At 59.8% G+C, this 18554-nt stretch overlaps 1 protein-coding gene across 10 annotated transcripts in view; it reads left to right on the top strand.

The window, feature by feature from the left end:
• The window catches only part of SBF1 (SET binding factor 1), a 28194-nt gene extending 9640 nt beyond the window's left edge, over positions 1-18554 (top strand). For 3 of the 10 annotated variants that reach the window (XM_089921526.1, XM_022597038.2, XM_089921525.1), the window contains 32 exons: positions 93-170; positions 411-524; positions 597-725; positions 811-909; positions 993-1197; positions 1278-1390; positions 2241-2390; positions 2707-2775; positions 2851-3009; positions 3082-3347; positions 3433-3605; positions 3683-3756; positions 3831-4026; positions 4274-4401; positions 5026-5204; positions 5325-5461; positions 5571-5778; positions 5897-6093; positions 6199-6336; positions 8897-8974; positions 9230-9402; positions 9479-9658; positions 10159-10260; positions 10341-10526; positions 10596-10722; positions 10810-10940; positions 11010-11240; positions 16703-16810; positions 16905-17116; positions 17730-17817; positions 17889-18020; positions 18115-18554. In XM_089921526.1, coding sequence (XP_089777652.1) covers positions 93-170; positions 411-524; positions 597-725; positions 811-909; positions 993-1197; positions 1278-1390; positions 2241-2390; positions 2707-2775; positions 2851-3009; positions 3082-3347; positions 3433-3605; positions 3683-3756; positions 3831-4026; positions 4274-4401; positions 5026-5204; positions 5325-5461; positions 5571-5778; positions 5897-6093; positions 6199-6336; positions 8897-8974; positions 9230-9402; positions 9479-9658; positions 10159-10260; positions 10341-10526; positions 10596-10722; positions 10810-10940; positions 11010-11240; positions 16703-16810; positions 16905-17116; positions 17730-17817; positions 17889-18020; positions 18115-18213 — 4659 coding nt within the window. In that variant the 3' untranslated portion in view covers positions 18214-18554. Of the gene's footprint in view, positions 1-92; positions 171-410; positions 525-596; positions 726-810; positions 910-992; positions 1198-1277; positions 1391-2240; positions 2391-2706; positions 2776-2850; positions 3348-3432; positions 3606-3682; positions 3757-3830; positions 4027-4273; positions 4402-5025; positions 5205-5324; positions 5462-5570; positions 5779-5896; positions 6094-6198; positions 6337-8896; positions 8975-9229; positions 9403-9478; positions 9659-10158; positions 10261-10340; positions 10527-10595; positions 10723-10809; positions 10941-11009; positions 11241-16702; positions 16811-16904; positions 17176-17729; positions 17818-17888; positions 18021-18114 lie in introns of those variants that run through there. The other 7 variants (XM_089921528.1, XR_016395095.1, XM_022597035.2 and 4 more) reach the window with 7 other exon arrangements.

Below are 18554 nucleotides of genomic sequence, written 5' to 3'. Positions count from 1 at the left end.
TGGGCAGGCTGGGGTGGGGTCACTTGGTGGCCAGAGGAAGCCAGAGCGTGGGGCTGGTGTGCAGCTGACCCTGCTCCCCGCTGCTTCCACAGGTCCTGGATCCAGAGCTGGAGCTGGCAGATCTCGCCTTCCCTCCACCTACGACGTCCACTTCCTCCCTGAAGATGCAGGTGGGGGTCGCTGCCCCTCTGGGGGCCCAGGCCCACCCGGTGCTGAGCGCTCCTCCAGGGGGTCGCCAGGGCCGCGTGGGGTGGGTGTGAGCCTCGGAGGGTCCTGCACAGGAGTGGCCATCGGCACCGAGTCTTAGAGGAGGCCCTGTGGCTTGTGTGGAGGAAGCTTGGAGGGTCAGGAGGGTGAGGTGCCTGGAAGGCTCAGGGCCTGGCACTCACCTGCCCTCACGTATGCCCCAGGATAAGGAGCTGCGTGCCGTCTTCCTGCGGCTCTTTGCTCAGCTCCTGCAAGGCTACCGCTGGTGTCTGCACATGGTCCGCATCCACCCGGAGCCTGTCATCCGCTTCCATAAGGTGGGCGCCAGGTGGGGGCGGGGCTGGGCAGAAGGTGAGTACCCGAGGGGCTGATCTCTTTGTGCACCGCAGGCAGCCTTCCTGGGCCAGCGTGGGCTGGTGGAGGATGACTTCCTGATGAAGGTGTTGGAGGGCATGGCCTTTGCAGGCTTTGTGTCGGAGCGCGGGGTCCCCTACCGTCCTACGGACCTATTTGATGAGGTGCACCCCGACCCCAGCTGGGAGGAGCCGCCATCACCCCCCTCCCTGCCCCAGCCAGCCCGCCTGACCCTGCTTCCTCCCCCAGCTGGTGGCCCACGAGGTGGCACGGATGCGGGCGGATGACAGCCACCCCCAGCGTGTCCTGCGTCATGTCAAGGAACTGGCAGAGCAGCTCTACAAGAACGTAAGGCAGGCGGCACGAGGGGGCGGGTCACTGTGCTGCCCTGGCCCGGGGCTGCTCGCCCATCCTGCCTGTGTCGCCCCCAGGAGAACCCGTACCCTGCTGTGGCCATGCACAAGGTGCAGAGGCCAGGGGAGGCCAGCCACCTGCGGCGGGCGCCCCGGCCCTTCCCCCGGCTAGACGAGGGCATGGTGCAGTGGATCGTGGATCAGGCCACAGCCAAGATGCAGGGCGCACCCCCGGCCGTGAAGGCCGAGAAGAGGACCACCGTGCCCTCAGGGCCCCCCATGAGTGCGTAACCGGGAGGGGGAGCCTGAGTGTGGCCGAGGGTGCACGTGAGGTCAGAAGTGAGCACGTTCTCTGCTCCCCAGCCGCCATACTGGAGCGGAGCAGTGGGCTCCACGGCAACAGTGCGCGCCGGCTGGAGGTGGTCCGGAACTGCATCTCCTACGTGTTCGAGGGGAAGATGCTTGAGGCCAAGAAGGTGAGGGTAACCCGGGCACAGGGAGCGCTGGGGGCTCTGGGTGGGGGCAGCCTGGGCCAGGGCAGCGGCTCTCAGAGGAGCCCTGGCCCTCGTTCTCCTGCAGGCGGCTGGAGGGAGCTGGGCTGGCAAGAAGGGCAGGTGGACACCAGGTCCACCTCAGAACAGCTGGGTGCAGCCTGCTGGGGAGGCTCCGCGGGAGGAATTTTCTTCAACTTCTAGTCGTCAGAATGCTCTAAAAGTCTCTACTGTTAAGTGTCTTCTTTATCGCTCACAGAAACTAGTGTCGACTCACACGTGTCTTTTTTTTTTTACTTGCAGAAAGTGGAGTTCATTTAGCGTTCTGCCCTCTGTGATGTCCACTGACACTTTGGGTCTCTCAGGACAGCCAGTTTGAGTCTGTCTTGTGTTTCACAGCTGCGTGGTTCTCTGTGAAGCACCTAGTTCTTAAACCAGCCCTTTATCGGGTTCCTGGTTGTTTCACAGTGTGCGGGAGTATCAACAGGACAAGTGCAGCCCTTTCTGTGGCCCGCCCAGTGCTGAGCCGGCTGCTGGCTCTGCGTTAGGCTTGTGCGTTCTAGGCGCTGGGGCCCTGGCCGGCCGTGGGGTCTCGCTCAGAGCACTGGCAGTGTTGTGAGGTTCGTGTGCGGGGGGCTGGCTCCACTAGAGCGTTGGTCTCTCTTGGGCATTGAAGCCCCAATCTGGGCACACCTGACCGGATGGCTTCCGGTCTCCTCTGTGCTGAGAGCCTGGGCTCTGGCCCCCACGTCTGGGCCAGGCCTTCCCTGTGCCTCAGGGCACGGTTGGGTCCACATAGGCTCGTGCCCTCATCCCCTTGTTTCCCCGTCCGCAGCTGCTTCCGGCTGTGCTGAGGGCCCTAAAGGGGCGTGCGGCCCGCCGCTGCCTTGCCCAGGAGCTGCACCTGCATGTGCAACAGAACCGGGCGGTCCTTGACCACCAGCAGTTCGACTTCGTGGTCCGCATGATGAACTGCTGTCTGCAGGTGAGGCCGGGCCTCACACCCTGCTGGCGCTGTGGCCACAGGGTGGGGCCGGGCAGGGCTTCCCCGGCCTACCCATAAGGGTACATCTTCTGGCGGTGCCGACAACTGGGGAGACCCCGGTCTGCCGGTGAGGGTGGCGTGGGGAGAATCCTTGTGGGAGGCTGGTGCAGGGGCCTCCTGCCCTCAACCTCCGAGCAGCCCTGGGGAGCTGGTGCAGACGGTTCGGGGACTGATGGGAGGTGCTGCTCTGTCGGCGGTGCTGGTGGGGGTGTGAATGGCACGGGGCCGGGATCCGACGCCCCCGGCCCTACTGCAGGACTGCACTTCCCTGGATGAGCACGGCATCGCAGCTGCTCTGCTGCCCCTGGTCACTGCCTTCTGCCGGGTGAGTGCTGGGGCGGACAGAGTCTCCCCAACCTCCTGCCGGCTGCACCCGCTGACTCCCTCTTGGCTTCTGCAGAAGCTCAGCCCAGGGGTGACGCAGTTTGCGTACAGTTGCGTGCAGGAGCACGTAGTGTGGAGCACGCCGCAGTTCTGGGAGGCCATGTTCTACGGGGATGTGCAGACCCACATCCGGGCCCTCTACCTGGAGCCTGCCGAGGACCGAGACCCCTCCCAGGTGTGTGGGGACTCCCTGGGCCCGCGGGATGGGGCTGGCCTGGCTCTGGCTCACGTGCGGCCCCTGGGTCAGGTTGGGGAGGCACTCACACAGGAGGACGAGCGCTCTGCCCTGGACGTGGCATCTGAGCAGAGGCGCCTGTGGCCTACCCTGAGCCGCGAGAAGCAGCAGGAGCTGGTGCAGAAGGAGGAGAGCACGGTGTTCAGCCAGGCCATCCACTACGCCAGCCGCATGAGCTACCTGCTCCTGCCCCTGGACAGCAGCAAGAGCCGGCTGCTCCGGGAGCGTGCAGGGCTGGGCGACCTGGAGAGCGCCAGCAACAGCCTGGTCACCAACAGGTGGGGTGTGGCCTGGGGGCAGGACCTGAGCAGTACAGGCCTTGGGTTGGGTGGCCTGTGCCCACTGTGCCCCTCCCCGGCCCAGCATGGCAGGCAGCGTGGCGGAGAGCTATGACACAGAGAGCGGCTTCGAGGACGCAGAGACCTGTGACGTGCCCGGGGCCGTGGTCCGCTTCATCAACCGCTTCGTGGACAAGGTCTGCACAGAGAGTGGGGTCACCAGCGACCACCTCAAGGGGCTGCATGTCATGGTGCCAGGTATGGGGTCTGGGCCTGGAAACACTCCCCTTGGATGGGTGGGCGCAGGCCAGGGCATGAGAACTGCTCTCCCCCAGACATCGTCCAGATGCACATCGAGACCCTGGAGGCCGTGCAGAGAGAGAGCAAGAGGCTGCCCCCCATCCAGAAGGTGAGTAGGGGCCGGGGAGTGGCGGGCACCAGGACTGGGCTATGTTCTGAGGCACTGCTCCTGTCCCCAAACAGCCCAAACTGCTTCGGCCACGCCTGCTGCCCGGTGAGGAGTGTGTGCTGGACGGCCTGCGTGTCTACCTGCTGCCGGATGGGCGTGAGGAGGGTGCCGGGGGCAGCAGGGGCGGCCCCGCACTGCTCCCGGCTGAGGGCGCTGTCTTCCTCACCACGTACCGGGTCATCTTCACGGGGATGCCCACCGACCCCCTGGGTGAGCCTTTGGACCCCTCTGCCCCCGCTCCCCCTGCCCCTCCCCCTGCCCCCCCCAAGGTCTTCGGGCTAGTGGGACTTCTTCTGCCTCTCCCTCTCCCCTTCTCAGGGGTTTAGGGTCTCTGTGGGAGATAGGCTGTTGTCTTTCCTCCCCACCCTCCCGGTCTACCCCATAGCTCTGGGACTGTGAGACTCTGTGACCCTCGACCCCTCCCGTCCCCCTGACTCTGCACCCGGCTTGTTATAAGTGGGGGAACAGGTGGTGGTCCGCTCCTTCCCGGTGGCTGCGCTGACCAAGGAGGAGCGCATTAATATCCAGACCCCCAGTGACCAGTACCTGCCGGACGGGCTGCAGCTGCGCTCCTGCACCTTCCAGGTCGGCTGGGGCATGGGCTGTGTTGGGTGGGGTCTGTGGGCCCCTGAGTCGCGGCCCTCTCCAGGATGCAGCATCTGAGCCCTAGTCTTGTTCTCATGAGCGGGTGTTGAGCCAGCATTGAGCCCTTTGTGATTCCTGAGTTTACAGGGAAGTCGCTGTGTCTTAGCTTGGTGTCCTCTGCCTGCGCCATGTGCCAGTTTTTGGGGCTCTCCCGTTTACCTTGCAAGGCCCGAACCCTAGAGGCCGTGTCTGGAGCGTGCTGCGTGAGCCCAGCCCAGCTGAAACCTGCACAGATTAGATGAAACACAAAGACTGGGTTCCTGAGTCTCCAGCTACATGCAGTCTGGGGAGCAGGCCCTCCGCTCACCCTCTGTCCTTGGGGCGCTCCTTCAGGACGTGTCCGTCACCGGATAGAGAGGCGAGACTGGCCCTTCACAGTCCCACGGTAGACCTAGCTGCCTTTCTCAGGGCCGCCTGGTCGCAGGGCCCTCACCCGTCCATCCTGTTAGAAACACCCGAGTTCCAGTGATGCGGCACGGGGCGTCCCGTAGGCCTGTCCGCCTTTGTGGCCAGGGCTCAGGCCCACGGGCCTCCCAGCCTCTGAGGGCCTCATGTCTGACACAGCTGCTGAAGATGGTCTTTGACGAGGAGGTGGGGTCTGACAGCGCTGAGCTCTTCCGCAAGCAGCTGCACAAGCTGCGGTACCCGCCAGATATCAGGGGCACCTTCGCGCTCACCCTGGGTTCTGCCCACACACCCGGCCGGCCGCCCCGTGCCACCAAGGACAAGGGTCCTTCCTTCAGGTAGGGAGCTGGGCCCCAAGGCCAGAACACCTTCCCTTCGCAGAACCACTGTGTGTGTGTCCCCTTGTCCATCTCCTCACCTCTGCTGACCCTGCAACTGCACTCCTCGGGCCCCCCCAGGACCCTGTCCCGGAACTTGATGAAGAACGCTAAGAGGACCATCGGGCGGCAGTATGTCACCCGGAAGAAGTACAGCCCCCCAAGCTGGGAGCACCGGGGCCAGCCACCCCCTGGGGACCAGGAGGACGAGATCTCAGGTGGGGGTGTGGGGAGCCGTGGGCGGTCGGGGTGAAGACCCTCACGTGGAGGGGTAAGGGACCCGGGCAGCCCGTGGGTAATGACCCCCGTGTGCCTGGCCTGCCCCAGTGTCAGAGGAGCTGGAGCCCAGCACGCTGACCCCTTCCTTGGCCCTGAAGCCCTCGGACCGCATGACCATGAGTAGCCTGGTGGAGCGGGCGTGCTGCCGGGACTACCAGCGCCTGGGGCTGGGCACGCTGAGCAGCAGCCTGAGCCGCGCGAAATCCGAGCCCTTCCGGATCTCCCCGGTCAACCGCATGTACGCCATCTGCCGCAGGTGAGCAGTGAGCGCGGCAGGTTTGGTGGCCTCCAGGAGGCCGAAGGCCCAGGGGCGCCCGGCTGTGGGTCCAGAGTGCCTTTGGCCTGCTTTTCCCCTCACGTCCGCCTCCTCGCAGCTATCCGGGGCTGCTCATCGTCCCCCAGAGCGTCCAGGACAACGCCCTGCAGCGCGTCTCCCGCTGCTACCGCCAGAACCGCTTCCCGGTGGTTTGTTGGCGCAGCGGACGCTCCAAGGCCGTGCTGCTGCGCTCAGGGGGCCTGCACGGCAAGGGGGTCGTCGGCCTCTTCAAGGCCCAGAACGCGCCTTCTCCGGGTAGGCTCCCTGTTCACACTGCAGCCCGCCCCGCCCCGCCCCCGGCGCCCCGCCCCCGGCGCCCCGCCCCCGGCGCCCCGCCCCCAGCTCCACTTCCTCCCGCAGGCCAGTCCCAGGCCGACTCCAGCAGCCTGGAGCAGGAGAAGTACCTGCAGGCCGTGGTCAGCTCCATGCCGCGCTATGCTGATGCGTCCGGTCGCAACACCCTCAGCGGCTTCTCCTCGGCCCACATGGGCAGTCACGGTGAGGGTGCTCGGGGCCGGAGGACCTGGCGGGTAGTGATGGCATTTATGGAAAGCAGACCAACAAGGGGGCAGAGTGTTTGGGCTGTGGGAGCAGGTGAGTGTCCTGAGGCCCAGCTCTGACCACTCCTCTGGGGGTTTACACAGGAGGCAGCAGGCCCAGGAATTTGGGGCATGCGCCCAGGGGCCATCCTGGGCCCTACCCCTTGCCATCGGGGTGCTGGTGCAGGGCGACCCTTAGAAGAGCATGCTGTCCACAAGCGGTGGTCTGGTCTCCTGGGGTGACAGGCGGGGACCCTGTTGTGGCAGGGTGAGCCATGTGGATGCCTGGCGCTGGGAGAGGGTTTTAGACAGGAGACACCCAGGAGGGCCCCAGGGCGTGCACTGCAGGCGGGGGGGGGGGGGGTTGTGTCAGGATGGGCAGCCTCACCCCAGGGCCTTGCCCCAAGGCAATCGCTTCTGCACCCCGCTTACCCTCCACCTGCCCCCATCCTGCCCCCGCATCTCCCTCATCTCCCCCCGTGACAGCCTCTCCCCTACCTGCCCATCTCCCTCCATCTCCCCTCCTGGACCCTCCCTCACTGATCTCTGGTCCCTTCCGGTTCATCCTCTTGGCCCTCCTGAAAGCTGCTGGGCCTCCTCGGAGCTGCCACCTAGCCCATGTTGGTCCTCACGTTGGTGATCAGCGAGCTGCCTCTCAGTCCGTGCTTGGAGGTCTCATCACCCCGCTGGAGGCATGGGGGCTGGGAGGCTGCCCGCACTGGGCCTGACCATTGCCCAGATGCTGGCCTGAGCCAACCCCTGCCTGTACCTCAGCAGATGTGGTGACAGCGTCTACCAGGGATCTGTACACACCTGGAGCCGTCCTGGCGGTTGTGTGTGCAGAGTTGGCCGATGTCACACGAGGGTCACTTCTCTCTGTGAGACCCTTCCCCCACCCTGGCTTGTGCAGACATCACACCAGGGGTCACTTGTCACTCAGGCCTTCCTGATTCCCTCCCTCCCCTCACACTTGTCTGCGTTTTTCTCTGCTGCTGCTCTAGGTTCCAGATGCACTGGCTCCCAGATGCATTGCTCTAGCTCTCAGGTGGGCTTGGGGGCTGGCAGGCCACCTGTGGGGCTGAGCCTTCCAGAAGCCCGGGCATCGTCCTTGATTCTTCCCTCTCTGCCCACCCTGAGTCTGTGAGCTCACCACCTGAGTCTGCAGCCATCCCCATGGCCAACTGCCCCCACGCTGGCCCAGGCTGCTCCTGCCCGTGGCACAGGGCCTCCTGGTGCAGCCGCCACTTGTTCCCGTAGCTGGAGGGCCTTCACCCCTCCCGAGTGAGGCCTGAGGAGCACCCCAACCGCAGGCACCTCCTCTGCTGCTGGCGCACACCAGCCCCCCAGTCCCCGTGCAGCCTGTAGTTCAGTGCTCCGTCTGTAGCTGTTGTTACCACTTGCTGGGCACCGGGGCCAAGGGGGCTGGGAACAGGGTGGCCAGGCTGTCCTCACGGTGGTTAATGGGGATGCTGCCCTAGGAAGCGCTGGGCTCGGTGCCACCTTCTGAAGCGGCGCAGGCCTTACTCCTCTTGGTCCTCTACTGGGAATACCGCTCTGTAGTTTGAGCGGCTTTTAGTTTTCCGAACATCAGAGTCCATCATTAAGTGTGTTTCATGGTTGCGCTGTCTTCCTGCCTTCCGCCCGCTCCAGTGGTTCTGAGTGGCCCCTGCAGGCAGCACCCTCCCCGCAGGATCTTTCGTCTCCTAGTGCCTGTGTCTTCCCTAGTGTTGCTTGGGCATCTCTGAATGTCCCCACAGCCCACTGGTGCTGCTTCTGGGTGTCCCCCGAGTTCTGGGCACGGGCCTTCCCCCTCGTTGCCTGGGGGCATACAAGGTCTCGGCTCGCCTCAGCCGTACACCGGTTCCGGTCCAGACTCTGTGTCACGAGGACACACTGTCCTCACTGTGGGTGACCATGCTTCTGCCTGCAGCGTAGTGGGCTGGCGCCATGCTGGCCTCTGGTGCCTTGCGCCCTCTCTGTAGAGGCGAGTGAGCCTGGGTCAGAGCCAGGTGCAGGCTTTGAAATCCAGAGGCCTCCTCCTGCGGGCTCCCTGTGCCTCCAGGCTGGGCCGTCCCAGCCCGTAAGCCTTGGGCCTGGTCCTCACAGGTGCTCTGTGCTGGGGCTTGGGCCTGCCTGTGTCCTGGACTGAACCACCCTCTGAGGTTCCAGGCTGGGAGCTCCCAGGCTGGGCCTCCTCTTCTCTGGGCTGCGCCTCATGGGCACCTCCTGCTGCTGCTGTGTGCTGGGCAGGGGCCGCTTGGTGGCTGCGTGTCATGAGCAGCTTAGGCAGGGTCCTGCCTGTCCCCTGACCCTTCCTACCCACCACCGGGTCCTCTGCTCCCTCGTTTGCCCTGGGGGCCCAGAGGACCTTGACAGATCCTCACTGTCTCTGGGACCCCCGGGGGGTTCAGTGGTGACCCAGCCCTGCACCCAGTTTCTTTGGGCCACAGCTCCGCCCTTGCTGGGCGCACCCCCGGGCCTGGGGCCAGGCCTGAGCCTTCTCTCTGCTGTGCCCCCAGTGCCCAGCCCCAGAGCCAGGGTCACCACGCTGTCCAACCCCATGGCGGCCTTGGCCTCCAGACGGACTGCGCCTCGAGGTACTGTACTGACCGCGCAGGCTGGCTCCCCACTCCTGGCACTGATGGCCCCGTGTGACTGCTCAGGGCACTAACGTCCCCCACACCTGGCACTAACGGCCCCGTGGGACACACCAGCGTAACCCAGCCCTCACCACAGCCCCGGCCACTAACAGCCTGACGCCCCGAGTCCCACCCTTGCCCTCCCTGGGAGCTCTGCCCCAGGTGAGTGGTGCCCTGGCCCTGCTCCGGTGCTCACCTGGTTTCTCTGTGCAGGTAAATGGGGCAGTGTCCGGGCCGGTGGGCGCAGCGGTGGGCTCAGCACTGATGTAGGCACCCGGCTAGCAGGCATGGGTCCCCCCCAGGCCAACGGGGCCCCCCCCGACCCAGGCTTTCTCCGGCCCCAGCGTGCAGCCCTCTACATCATTGGAGACAAAGCCCAGCTCAAGGTGACTGGGACAGGGTCCTGGGGCCAGGTGGGGGCACGGGGCCTGGGCGCGTCTCACCACGGCCGGCTTCCTCCAGGGTGTACGGCCAGATCCCCTGCAGCAGTGGGAGCTGGTGCCCATCGAGGTATTCGAGACACGGCAGGTGAAAGGCAGCTTCAAGAAGCTGCTGAAGGCATGTGTCCCCAGCTATCCTGCCACCGAGCCCGGTTCAGCCTCCTTCCTGTGCTCGCTGGAAGACTCAGAGTGGCTGATCCAGGTCTCTCCACTGCCCCTGCCCCACCGTGGTGGAGGGCTACCCGGGGGGAGGGGATGCGATGGGCAGGGGCCGTCCGGTGCCCGCCTGGGTGCTGGGCCCTGCCACTTACCTAGAGCCATGGGTGGGCGGGGTCTGGGCTTTTCCTCTTCTGATAGTATTGGGCTTCGGAGGGGATGATGGCCACTTCCCAGTGGTGGTACACGACAGGGGAGGGAGGCCAGGGCCCAGCTGTGTCGGAGCCCTCTGCTTTCTGTCAGGGTGGGGCTGGGCACGTCAAGGAGAGGGGATGCCTCTTCAGGCCCAGAAGACGCTGATAGGCGGGTGGGTGGGCGGCCGGGTGGGAGGAAGCACGCCGGAGCATTTCGGGTCCGTCCAGGCTGTGCTGCCTCGCGGGTGCCCCCTGGCGTGGGCCTGCGCAGCCACCGCTCCTGTGGATGTGTGGGTGCTGGGGTCTCAGGCCACGGGCTCTGGGAGGCGCTGAGGGGCTGCGGGTCCTGCAGATCCACAAGCTGCTGCAGGTGTCGGTGCTGGTGGTGGAGCTCCTGGACTCGGGCTCCTCTGTCCTGGTGAGCCTGGAGGACGGCTGGGACATCACCACTCAGGTGCGCAGTGGCCGGGGTGGGGGTGGGGCGGGTGTTGGGCCCAGTCCCCACGCCCTGCTGACCCACGGCGCTGCTGGCAGGTGGTGTCCCTGGTGCAGCTGCTCTCGGACCCCTTCTACCGCACCCTGGAGGGCTTCCGTCTGCTGGTGGAGAAGGAGTGGCTGTCCTTTGGCCATCGCTTCAGCCACCGCGGGGCCCACACCCTGGCCGGGCAAAGCAGTGGCTTCACGCCAGTCTTTCTGCAGTTCCTGGACTGCGTGCACCAGGTGAGCGGGCGGCCGTGGTGGGGGGCTGTGCGTGCTGACCGCTGGCCGCTGACTCCTGATGCCCCACAGGTCCACCTGCAGTTCCCCATGGAGTTCGAGTTCAGCCCATTCTACCTCAAGTTCCTCGGCTACCATCACGCGTCCCATCGCTTCCGGACCTTCCTGCTGGACTCGGACTACGAACGCATCGAGCTGGGTACGGTGGGGGCGGGGGCGGTGAAGGTGGGCACAGGGGCGCGGTCAGCAGCCGGGGTGGGGCCGGGCTCAGCGCTGCCCCCTGCAGGGCTGCTGTATGAGGAGAAGGGGGAGCGCCGGGGCCAGGCGGCCTGCCGCTCGGTGTGGGAGTACGTGGAGCGGCTGAGCAAGAGGACGCCGGTGTTCTACAACTACCTGTACGCGCCCGAGGACGCGGAGGTGAGCAGAGCCTGGTCAGGGCGGGCGGGCCCCTCCACGCCCCGGTGCTCACGCCAGGCCCGCCCCCAGGTCCTCCGGCCGTACAGCAACGTGTCCAACCTGAAGGTGTGGGACTTCTACACCGAGGAGACGCTGGCCGAGGGCCCCCCCTATGACTGGGAGCTGGCGCAGGGGCCCCCCGAGCCCCCGGAGGAGGAGCGGCCCGATGGGGGTGCCCCCCAGAGCAGGCGCCGGGTGGTGTGGCCCTGCTACGACAGCTGCCCCCGAGCCCAGCCCGACGCCATCTCCCAGCTGCTGGAGGTGCGTGTGGCCCCTGAGAAGGGGAGAGGGGGTCCTAGCGCACGTCAGTCTGGTGGCCCTGCCCCGGCCCCCCGCCCCCCGATGTGGACGGTGGTCTGCTGGGTTCCCTCCTGCCTGGTGGTGCCCCCTTCAGAGAGAGATGGGCCTGGAAGCTTGGGGTTGACGTTCAGGCTTCTCTCACTCCCTCTGCCAGACTTAGTGGGCGTGTCTGCTTAGCCTCAGCAATCAGGATTCAATAGGACACGGGCCCCCAGAAGAGAGAAGAGAGCCCCTTGGGGCTGGAGTTTGGGGGGAGGCTGGGATGGCATAGAGGGTGGCTGTCCGGTGGCTGGAGTTCTCCCTCGGGGCCTCAGGTCCGGACCACAGGAGGGTTTGCATTGCCCCCCCGGCTGGGTGTCTTTGGAGGGTATCTAGGCATCCTGAGCGGCTGCTTCCTTGTGGGGAAAGTGGGGAGGCTGATTCCTGCCTCTCAGGGAGGTGGTGAGGTGTAAACAAGCAGGTGGAAAGCTTTTCACAGCCCAGCAGTGGCCCCGGCCGAAGGCACTGGCCACGCAGGGTTTGGGGGAGCCTGGGTCATGGTTTTGTGGGTGAAGGGGACCCACAAGCACAGAGGGCAGAGGACCGTCCTCTTCTCTCTGGTACTGCTCGTGGTCTTGGAGCTGGTGTCCCTAGGCCAGCGTCTGTGTGGCGTGATGTTGTCTTTAGTGCTTTCACTTCTGACTGGTCTGTGTCTTTACAGTTAACGGTGAGTTTCTGGTTGGTACTCAGCGTGTGGTTAGGTCTTCTTCTTACCCATTTCTATCTTTCATGGGACTTTTTTTTTTTCGCTGCTTTCTTCCTTTTGTTATTTTTCCTGACAGTTGAGTATTACTTTTCCATGTTATCTACTTTGTGTGGCTTTTGAGCTGTATCTTTGTGTTATTTTTAGTGGTTGTCAGTGACTGCAGTCCCAGCGCATCTGGGGTTGAATTGCACACCCCCCACGGGAACTGCCCGCTCCTGTCCTTCTGCCTTTGTCATCAGCCCTTTTACTATTACCTGTGACGTCAGCACAGAGCATGGGTTATGGTTGTTTTAAATGGTCCACTTTGTTTTAAAAAAATTAGGAAGCAAGGAAAGCGTCTTCTATTTGCTGTGCCCAGTATTTTTCATTCTCAGTGTAGGTCTGGTATTGTGTCATTTCTCTGTAGCCTGAAGAGCTTTTAATGTTTCTTGTAGTCCAAATCTGCTAGTGACCCTCAGCTTATTTTTTTTTTACCTGAAAATGTCTTCATTTTCTTTTCTTTTTTTTATTTCCACCATTTCTGTTCTTATTGTATAGTTTACAATGTTGTGTTAGTTTCAGGTGTACAGCAAAGTGACTCAGATATATATATATATATATATATATATATACCTCCTTTCATAGTCTTTTCCATTATAGATTATTACACGATGTTAACTATGGTACCCTGTGCTATTCAGTAGATCCTTGCTGATTATCTGTTTTATATATAGTAGTGTGTATATGTTAATCCCAAACTCCCAATTTATCCCTCCTGCCATCCCCTTTGGTAACCGTAAGTTTTTATTTATTTATTTATTTGCTGCATCGGGTCTTAGTTGTGGCCCGCCGGCTTCTCTCTAGTTGTGGTGCGCAGGCTCCAGAGCACATGGGATCCAGAGCATGTGGGCTCTTTAGTTGTGGCCCATGGGCTTAGTTGCCTGACCAGGGATGGAACCTGCGCTCCCTGCATTGGAAGGCGGATTCTTAACCACTGGACCACCAGGGAAGCCCCCATAAGTTTGTTTTCTATGTCTGTGAGTTTATTTCCGTTTTGTAAATAAGTTCATTTATATCATATTTTTAGATTCCACATGCGTGATACCATATGATATTTGTCTTTTTCTGTCTTAGTATGATAATCTCTAGGTCCATCCATGTTGCTGCACATGGCATTATTTCATTCTTTTTATGGCTGAGTAGTATTCCATTGTATAAGTACGCCACATCTTCTTTATCCATTCATCTGTTGCTTCTGTGTCTTGGCTTTTGTGAATATTGCTGCTATGAACATTGGAGGGGGGTGCATGTATCTTTTTGAATTAGAGATTTTGTTTTTTCTGGATATATGCCCAGGAGTGGAATTGCTGGGTCATATGGTAGTTCTAATTTTAGTTTTCTGAGGAACCTCCATACTGTTTTCCATAGTGGCTGCACCAATTCACCTTCCCACCAGCAGTGTAGGAGGGTTCCCTTTTCTCCACTCCCTCTCAGCATTTGTTATTTGTAGACATTTTTTTTAATATACGTTTATTTATTTATTATTTTTGTCAGCATTGGGTCTTTGTTGCTGTGCACGGGCTTTCTCTAGTTGTGGTGAGCGGGGGCTGCTCTCTGTTAGTGTGCGCGGGCTTCTCATTTGCGGTGGCTTCTCTTGTTGCGGAGCACGGGCTCTACGCGCATGGGCTTCAGTAGTTGTGGCTCGCGGGCTCTAGAGCCCAGGCTCAGTAGTTGTGGTGCATGGGCTTAGTTGCTCCGTGGCATGTGGGATCTTCCCGGGCCAGGGATCGAACCCTTGTCCTCTGTTTTGGCAGGCGGATTCTTAACCACTGCCACCAGGGAAGTCCCTCCCCTGTAGACTTTTTAATGATGGACTTTCTCACTTGTGTGAGGTATATTGAGCATCTTTTCATGTGCCTGTTGGACATCTGTATGTCTTCTTTGGAGAAATGTCTATTTAGGTCTTCTCATTTTTTGATTGGGTTGTTTGTTTCTTTGATATTAAGCTGTGTGAGCTGTTTGTATATTTTGGAAATTAATCTCTTGTCCATAGCATTGTTTGCAAATATTTTCTCCCAGTCCATAGGCTGTCTTTTCATTTTGTTTATGGTTTCCTCTGCTGTGCAAAAGCTTTTAAGTTTAATTAGGTCCCATTTGTTTATTTTTGTTATTATTTCTGTTATTCTAGGAGATGGATCCAAAAAAATATTGCTGTGCTTTATGTCAAAGAGTGTTCTGCCTATGTTTCCCTCTGGGAGTTTTATAGTATCTGGTCTTACATCTAGATCTTTAATCCTTTCGGGTTTTTTTTGGTGGTGCCATGCAGCTTGTGGGATCTTAGTTCCCTGACCAGGGTTCAGACCTATGCCCCCTGCAGTGGAAGTGCAGAGTCCTAAGCACTGAACTGCCAGGGGATTCCCTTTAATCCATTTTGAGTTTGTTTTTGTATATGGTGTTAGAGAATGTTCTGATTTCATTCTTTAGCACGTAGCACCACTTATTGAAGAAGCTGTTTTTTCTCCATTGTATATTCTTGCCTCCTTTGTTGTAGTTTAATTGACCATAGGTTCATGGGTTTATTTCTGGGCTCTCTATCCTGTTCTATTGATCTGTGTCTGTTTTTGTGCCAGTACCACACTGTTTTGATTACTGTAGCTTTGTAGTATATTCTGAAATCAGGGCACATGGTTCCTCCAGCTCTGTTCTTTCTCAAGATTGTTTTGGCTATTCGGGTTCTTTTGTGTTTCCATACAAATTTAAAAATTCTTTGTTCTAGTTCTGTGAAAAAGGCCATTTGTAATTTAATAGGAATTGCATTGAATCTGTTGATTGTCTTGGGTAGTGTGGTCATTTAAACAGTACTGATTCTTCCAATCCAAGAACGCAGTATATCTTTCCATCTGTTTGTGTCATCTTCAGTTTTGTTCATCAGCATCTTATAGTTTTTGGAGTACAGGTCTTTTGCTGCCTTAGGTTTATTCCTAGGCATTTTATTCTTTCTGATGCAATGGTAAATGGGATTGTTTCTTTAATTTCTCTTTCTATGCCTTTATTTATTTTTTAAAGGAATATTTATTTATTTATTGCCACGTTGGGTCTTCATTGCTGCGCTCGGGCTTTCTTTAGTTGCGGCGAGCGGGGGCTACTCTTTGATGCCGTGCACAGGCTTCTCATTGCGGTGGCTTCTCTTGCTGTGGAGCACGGGCTCTAGGTGCACGGGTTTCAGTAGTTGTGTCTCGCGGGCTCTAGGAGCACAGGCTCAGTAGTTGTGGCACACAAGCTTAGTTGCTCCGCATCTATGCCTTTATTTTTTAAAGGGTGTTTTCTTTGGATGTAGAATGCTAGGTTGACAGCTTTTTATACTTGGCAGTTTAAAGATGTCGTTGCAGTGTTTTCTGCTTGTTGCATTGTTTCTGACTGAGTGTTGGTGCTCGTTCTTATCCTTGTAAACCGTGTGTAGCATCACCCTTTTTTTCCCTACCTTTAAGGTTTTGTCTTCATCTTTAGTGTTGGCAGTTTGGCCATCACATGGTGTTTTTTGTGTGTGTTTGTTCTGCTTGGAGTTCTTTAAGCTTCTTAGATGTATGGGATGATAGTTTTAATCAAACCTAGTACATTTTAGGCCATTCTTTCTTTCTTTTTTTTTGTCTGTGCCCCGCGGCATGCGGGATCGTAGTTCCCCGACCAGGGATCGAACCCACGCCCCCTGTGTTGAAGCGCAGAGTCCCAACCACTGGACCACCAAGGCCGTTATGTCTTTAAAAAGTTTTTCTGCATAATCTTGGCCCTCATTTCCTCTGGGACTTCTTTGCCCGCTAGGTCACTGAGGCTGTATTTGGTTTTTTCCTCCGATCTTTCCTCTCTGCAGTTCATTTTTATGATTCCTGTTACATTGTTTTCAACTCTACTGCTCTTTTCTTTCTTATGTTTAATGTGCTCTTAAGCCTATTTAATGAATTTTCCACTTCAGATATTGTATTTTTCAGCTCTAGCGTTTCCATTTTTCTTTATAGTTTTTCTTTTCTGTAGAGATTCCCCATCTGCTCAACCATTATGTCCATCTTTAAGTCTTAAATGTATTTATAACAACTGTTTTGAACTTCTTGTATGCTAATTGAGTGTCTAGTTCATTTCTGGGTCTTGTTTCTTTTAACTTTTCCCCTGAGGATGCTTCTTATTTTCCTGCTGTTCTGCTTGTCTAATAATTTTTTTTTAATTAAATTTATTTTTGGCTGCGTTGGGTCTTTGTTGCTGTGCACGGGCTTTCTCTGGTTGCGGTGAGCGGGGGCTACTCTTCGTCACGGTGCGGTGGCTTCTCTTGTTGCGGAGCACGGGCTCTGGGCTTGCGGGCTCTGGAGCGCAGGCTCAGTAGTTGCGGCGCATGGGCTTAGTTGCTCCGTGGCATGTGGGATCTTCCCGGACCAGGGCTCGAACCCGTGTCCCCTGCACTGGCAGGCGGGTTCTTAACCACTGTGCCAGCAGGGAAGTCCCTTGAGTATATTTTTGATGTCTCTTCAACTGTTGTCTCCAAATACTGATTCTGCCCAATCCCTCCCCCTTGCCTCCTCCTCTGGACGACAGTTACACGGTCCTTAGATCTTTTCCCTGTCTCCTGTCCTACGTCTTCCATCCTTTTGTCCTTTCGTGTTCTAGTCTGGGTACTTATTTTCTGCGTAATCTCTCACTGATTCTCCTCCAGGAGCTGCAGCGGCTGGAGACAGAGCTGGGCCGACCCCCTGAGCGCTGGAAGGATGCCTGGGATCGGGTGAAAGCTGCCCAGCGCCTCGAAGGCCGGCAAGACGAACGTGTGAGCGGGGGTGGGTGTGGGGGGCTGGGGTGGGCTTGCTGCCAGGAGGAGGTGGAGGCCACCCCCTGACACGGGCCCACCCTCCCGCCCCCAGGGCACCCCCAGCTCCCTGTTGGTGTCCAGCGTGCCCCACCACCGCCGCTCGCTGGGTGTGTACCTGCAGGAGGGACCCGTGGGCTCCACCCTGAGCCTCAGCCTGGACAGCGACCAGAGCAGCGGCTCAAGCGCGTCCGGTCCCCGCCAGGCCGCCCGCCGCAGCGCCAGCGCCCTGTACGGCCAGTTCCGGACAGCGGAGAGTGAGAGCAGGTGTGAGAGGCGGCTCTGCGCCACGGACGCCTCTGAGCTGGGGCCTCGGCTCTCGATGGGTGCGGGCAGGTGCCTTCGGGGAGCGCCTAGTTATTTCTTAGGTGGACTGATTTGCCGGGGAGGCCATGATGGTGGCCTAAGCCGTGACCGTTGCTGGGGAGAAGCAGGTGGGCTTCGAAGGGGTTTGGGATATAGAACCGGCGACCACAGCCAGGCCACGGTGGCTGCGGAGGAGGAGAGGGACAGGGACCATGGGATACCTTTGAGGGTGGGGCAGCTTCCAGCAGAGGCTGGGGCCCGGCAGGCTGCATCCCACCCTCTGGGCCTGGAGGGGCCACGTTGCCGCAGTCGCCTCCCCAGACCTGCCTGCTCCGTGTCAGGGGCCCCTGCTCTGCATGTAGGGCTGTTTCCCTGAGACCCTGAGGCTCTGGTGTGGGACCCTCCCAAGTGTCTGTGCTGTGACGGGCGTGAGGGGGTCCTTTCCCAGTGCTCCGGGCTTGGGTCAGTCTGGGGACAGGGGCCTCGGTCTTGCTGCTGGGGCTGGCGGGGGCGGGGAGGCGGGGCCGTTGCCGGGCCCTGATGGCTGTTCTGGCCGGTTCTTCTGCAAACGCAGGTCCTATGAGGGCACCCTGTACAAGAAGGGGGCCTTCATGAAGCCCTGGAAGGCCCGCTGGTTTGTGCTAGACAAGACTAAGCACCAGGTGAGTGGTCAGCGGGCTGGCTGGGGTGGGGAGTCGAGGGAGCCCTGCCCTGACCTCCTGCCCCTGCTCAGCTGCGCTACTACGACCACCGAGTGGACACGGAGTGCAAGGGCTTCATCGACCTGGCGGAGGTGGAGGCTGTGGCGCCTGGCACTCCCACTCTGGGTGCCCCCAAGACCGTGGACGAGAAGGCCTTCTTTGACGTGAGCTGTGGCTGGGGCGCCGGGGGATGGGGGGCGCGGCTTGGGGAGGCGGCGGCCCGCGTGGGGCCGTGGAGTCAGTGTCCCGCGTCCCCAGGTGAAGACGACGCGTCGTGTTTACAACTTCTGTGCCCAGGACGTGCCGTCAGCCCAGCAGTGGGTGGACCAGATCCAGAGCTGCCTGTCAGACGCCTGAGCCCGGTCCTGCTCAGCGGCTCTGTGTCCAGTCGTTACAGACCACTAGGGGTGGGCAGGGCCCCCCGGCCATGTTTACAGCCCCCGCCCTTGACAGTATTGAGGCCCCGCCCCCAAATGTGTGTACAGCACCCCCCCCCCAACCGCCCCCGCCCCGCCCGGCCAGCTCTAACTCATTTTGGAGCCCTGGCTGAGCACCCGCCGGGAGCAGCCACGGTACAGCCCTCGCGGTGGGCCTGTAAATATCCCCTCTCTTGCCCTGTCAGCATGCTGGCCCCGGCCGGCCAGCCGCAGACAGCCTGTTCCTAGAACCAGAGTCTATAAAGAGCGCTAATGACACGC

The sequence above is a fragment of the Delphinapterus leucas genome, chromosome 11 (genome assembly GCF_059928025.1).
Source record: "Delphinapterus leucas isolate spDelLeu-1000000601 "Yukka" chromosome 11, BTC_Dleu_Yukka2, whole genome shotgun sequence".
Classification (NCBI taxonomy): domain Eukaryota; kingdom Metazoa; phylum Chordata; class Mammalia; order Artiodactyla; family Monodontidae; genus Delphinapterus; species Delphinapterus leucas.
The sequence above is the reverse complement of the archived record's forward strand: the minus strand, read 5'-3'. Positions and strand labels throughout refer to the sequence as shown.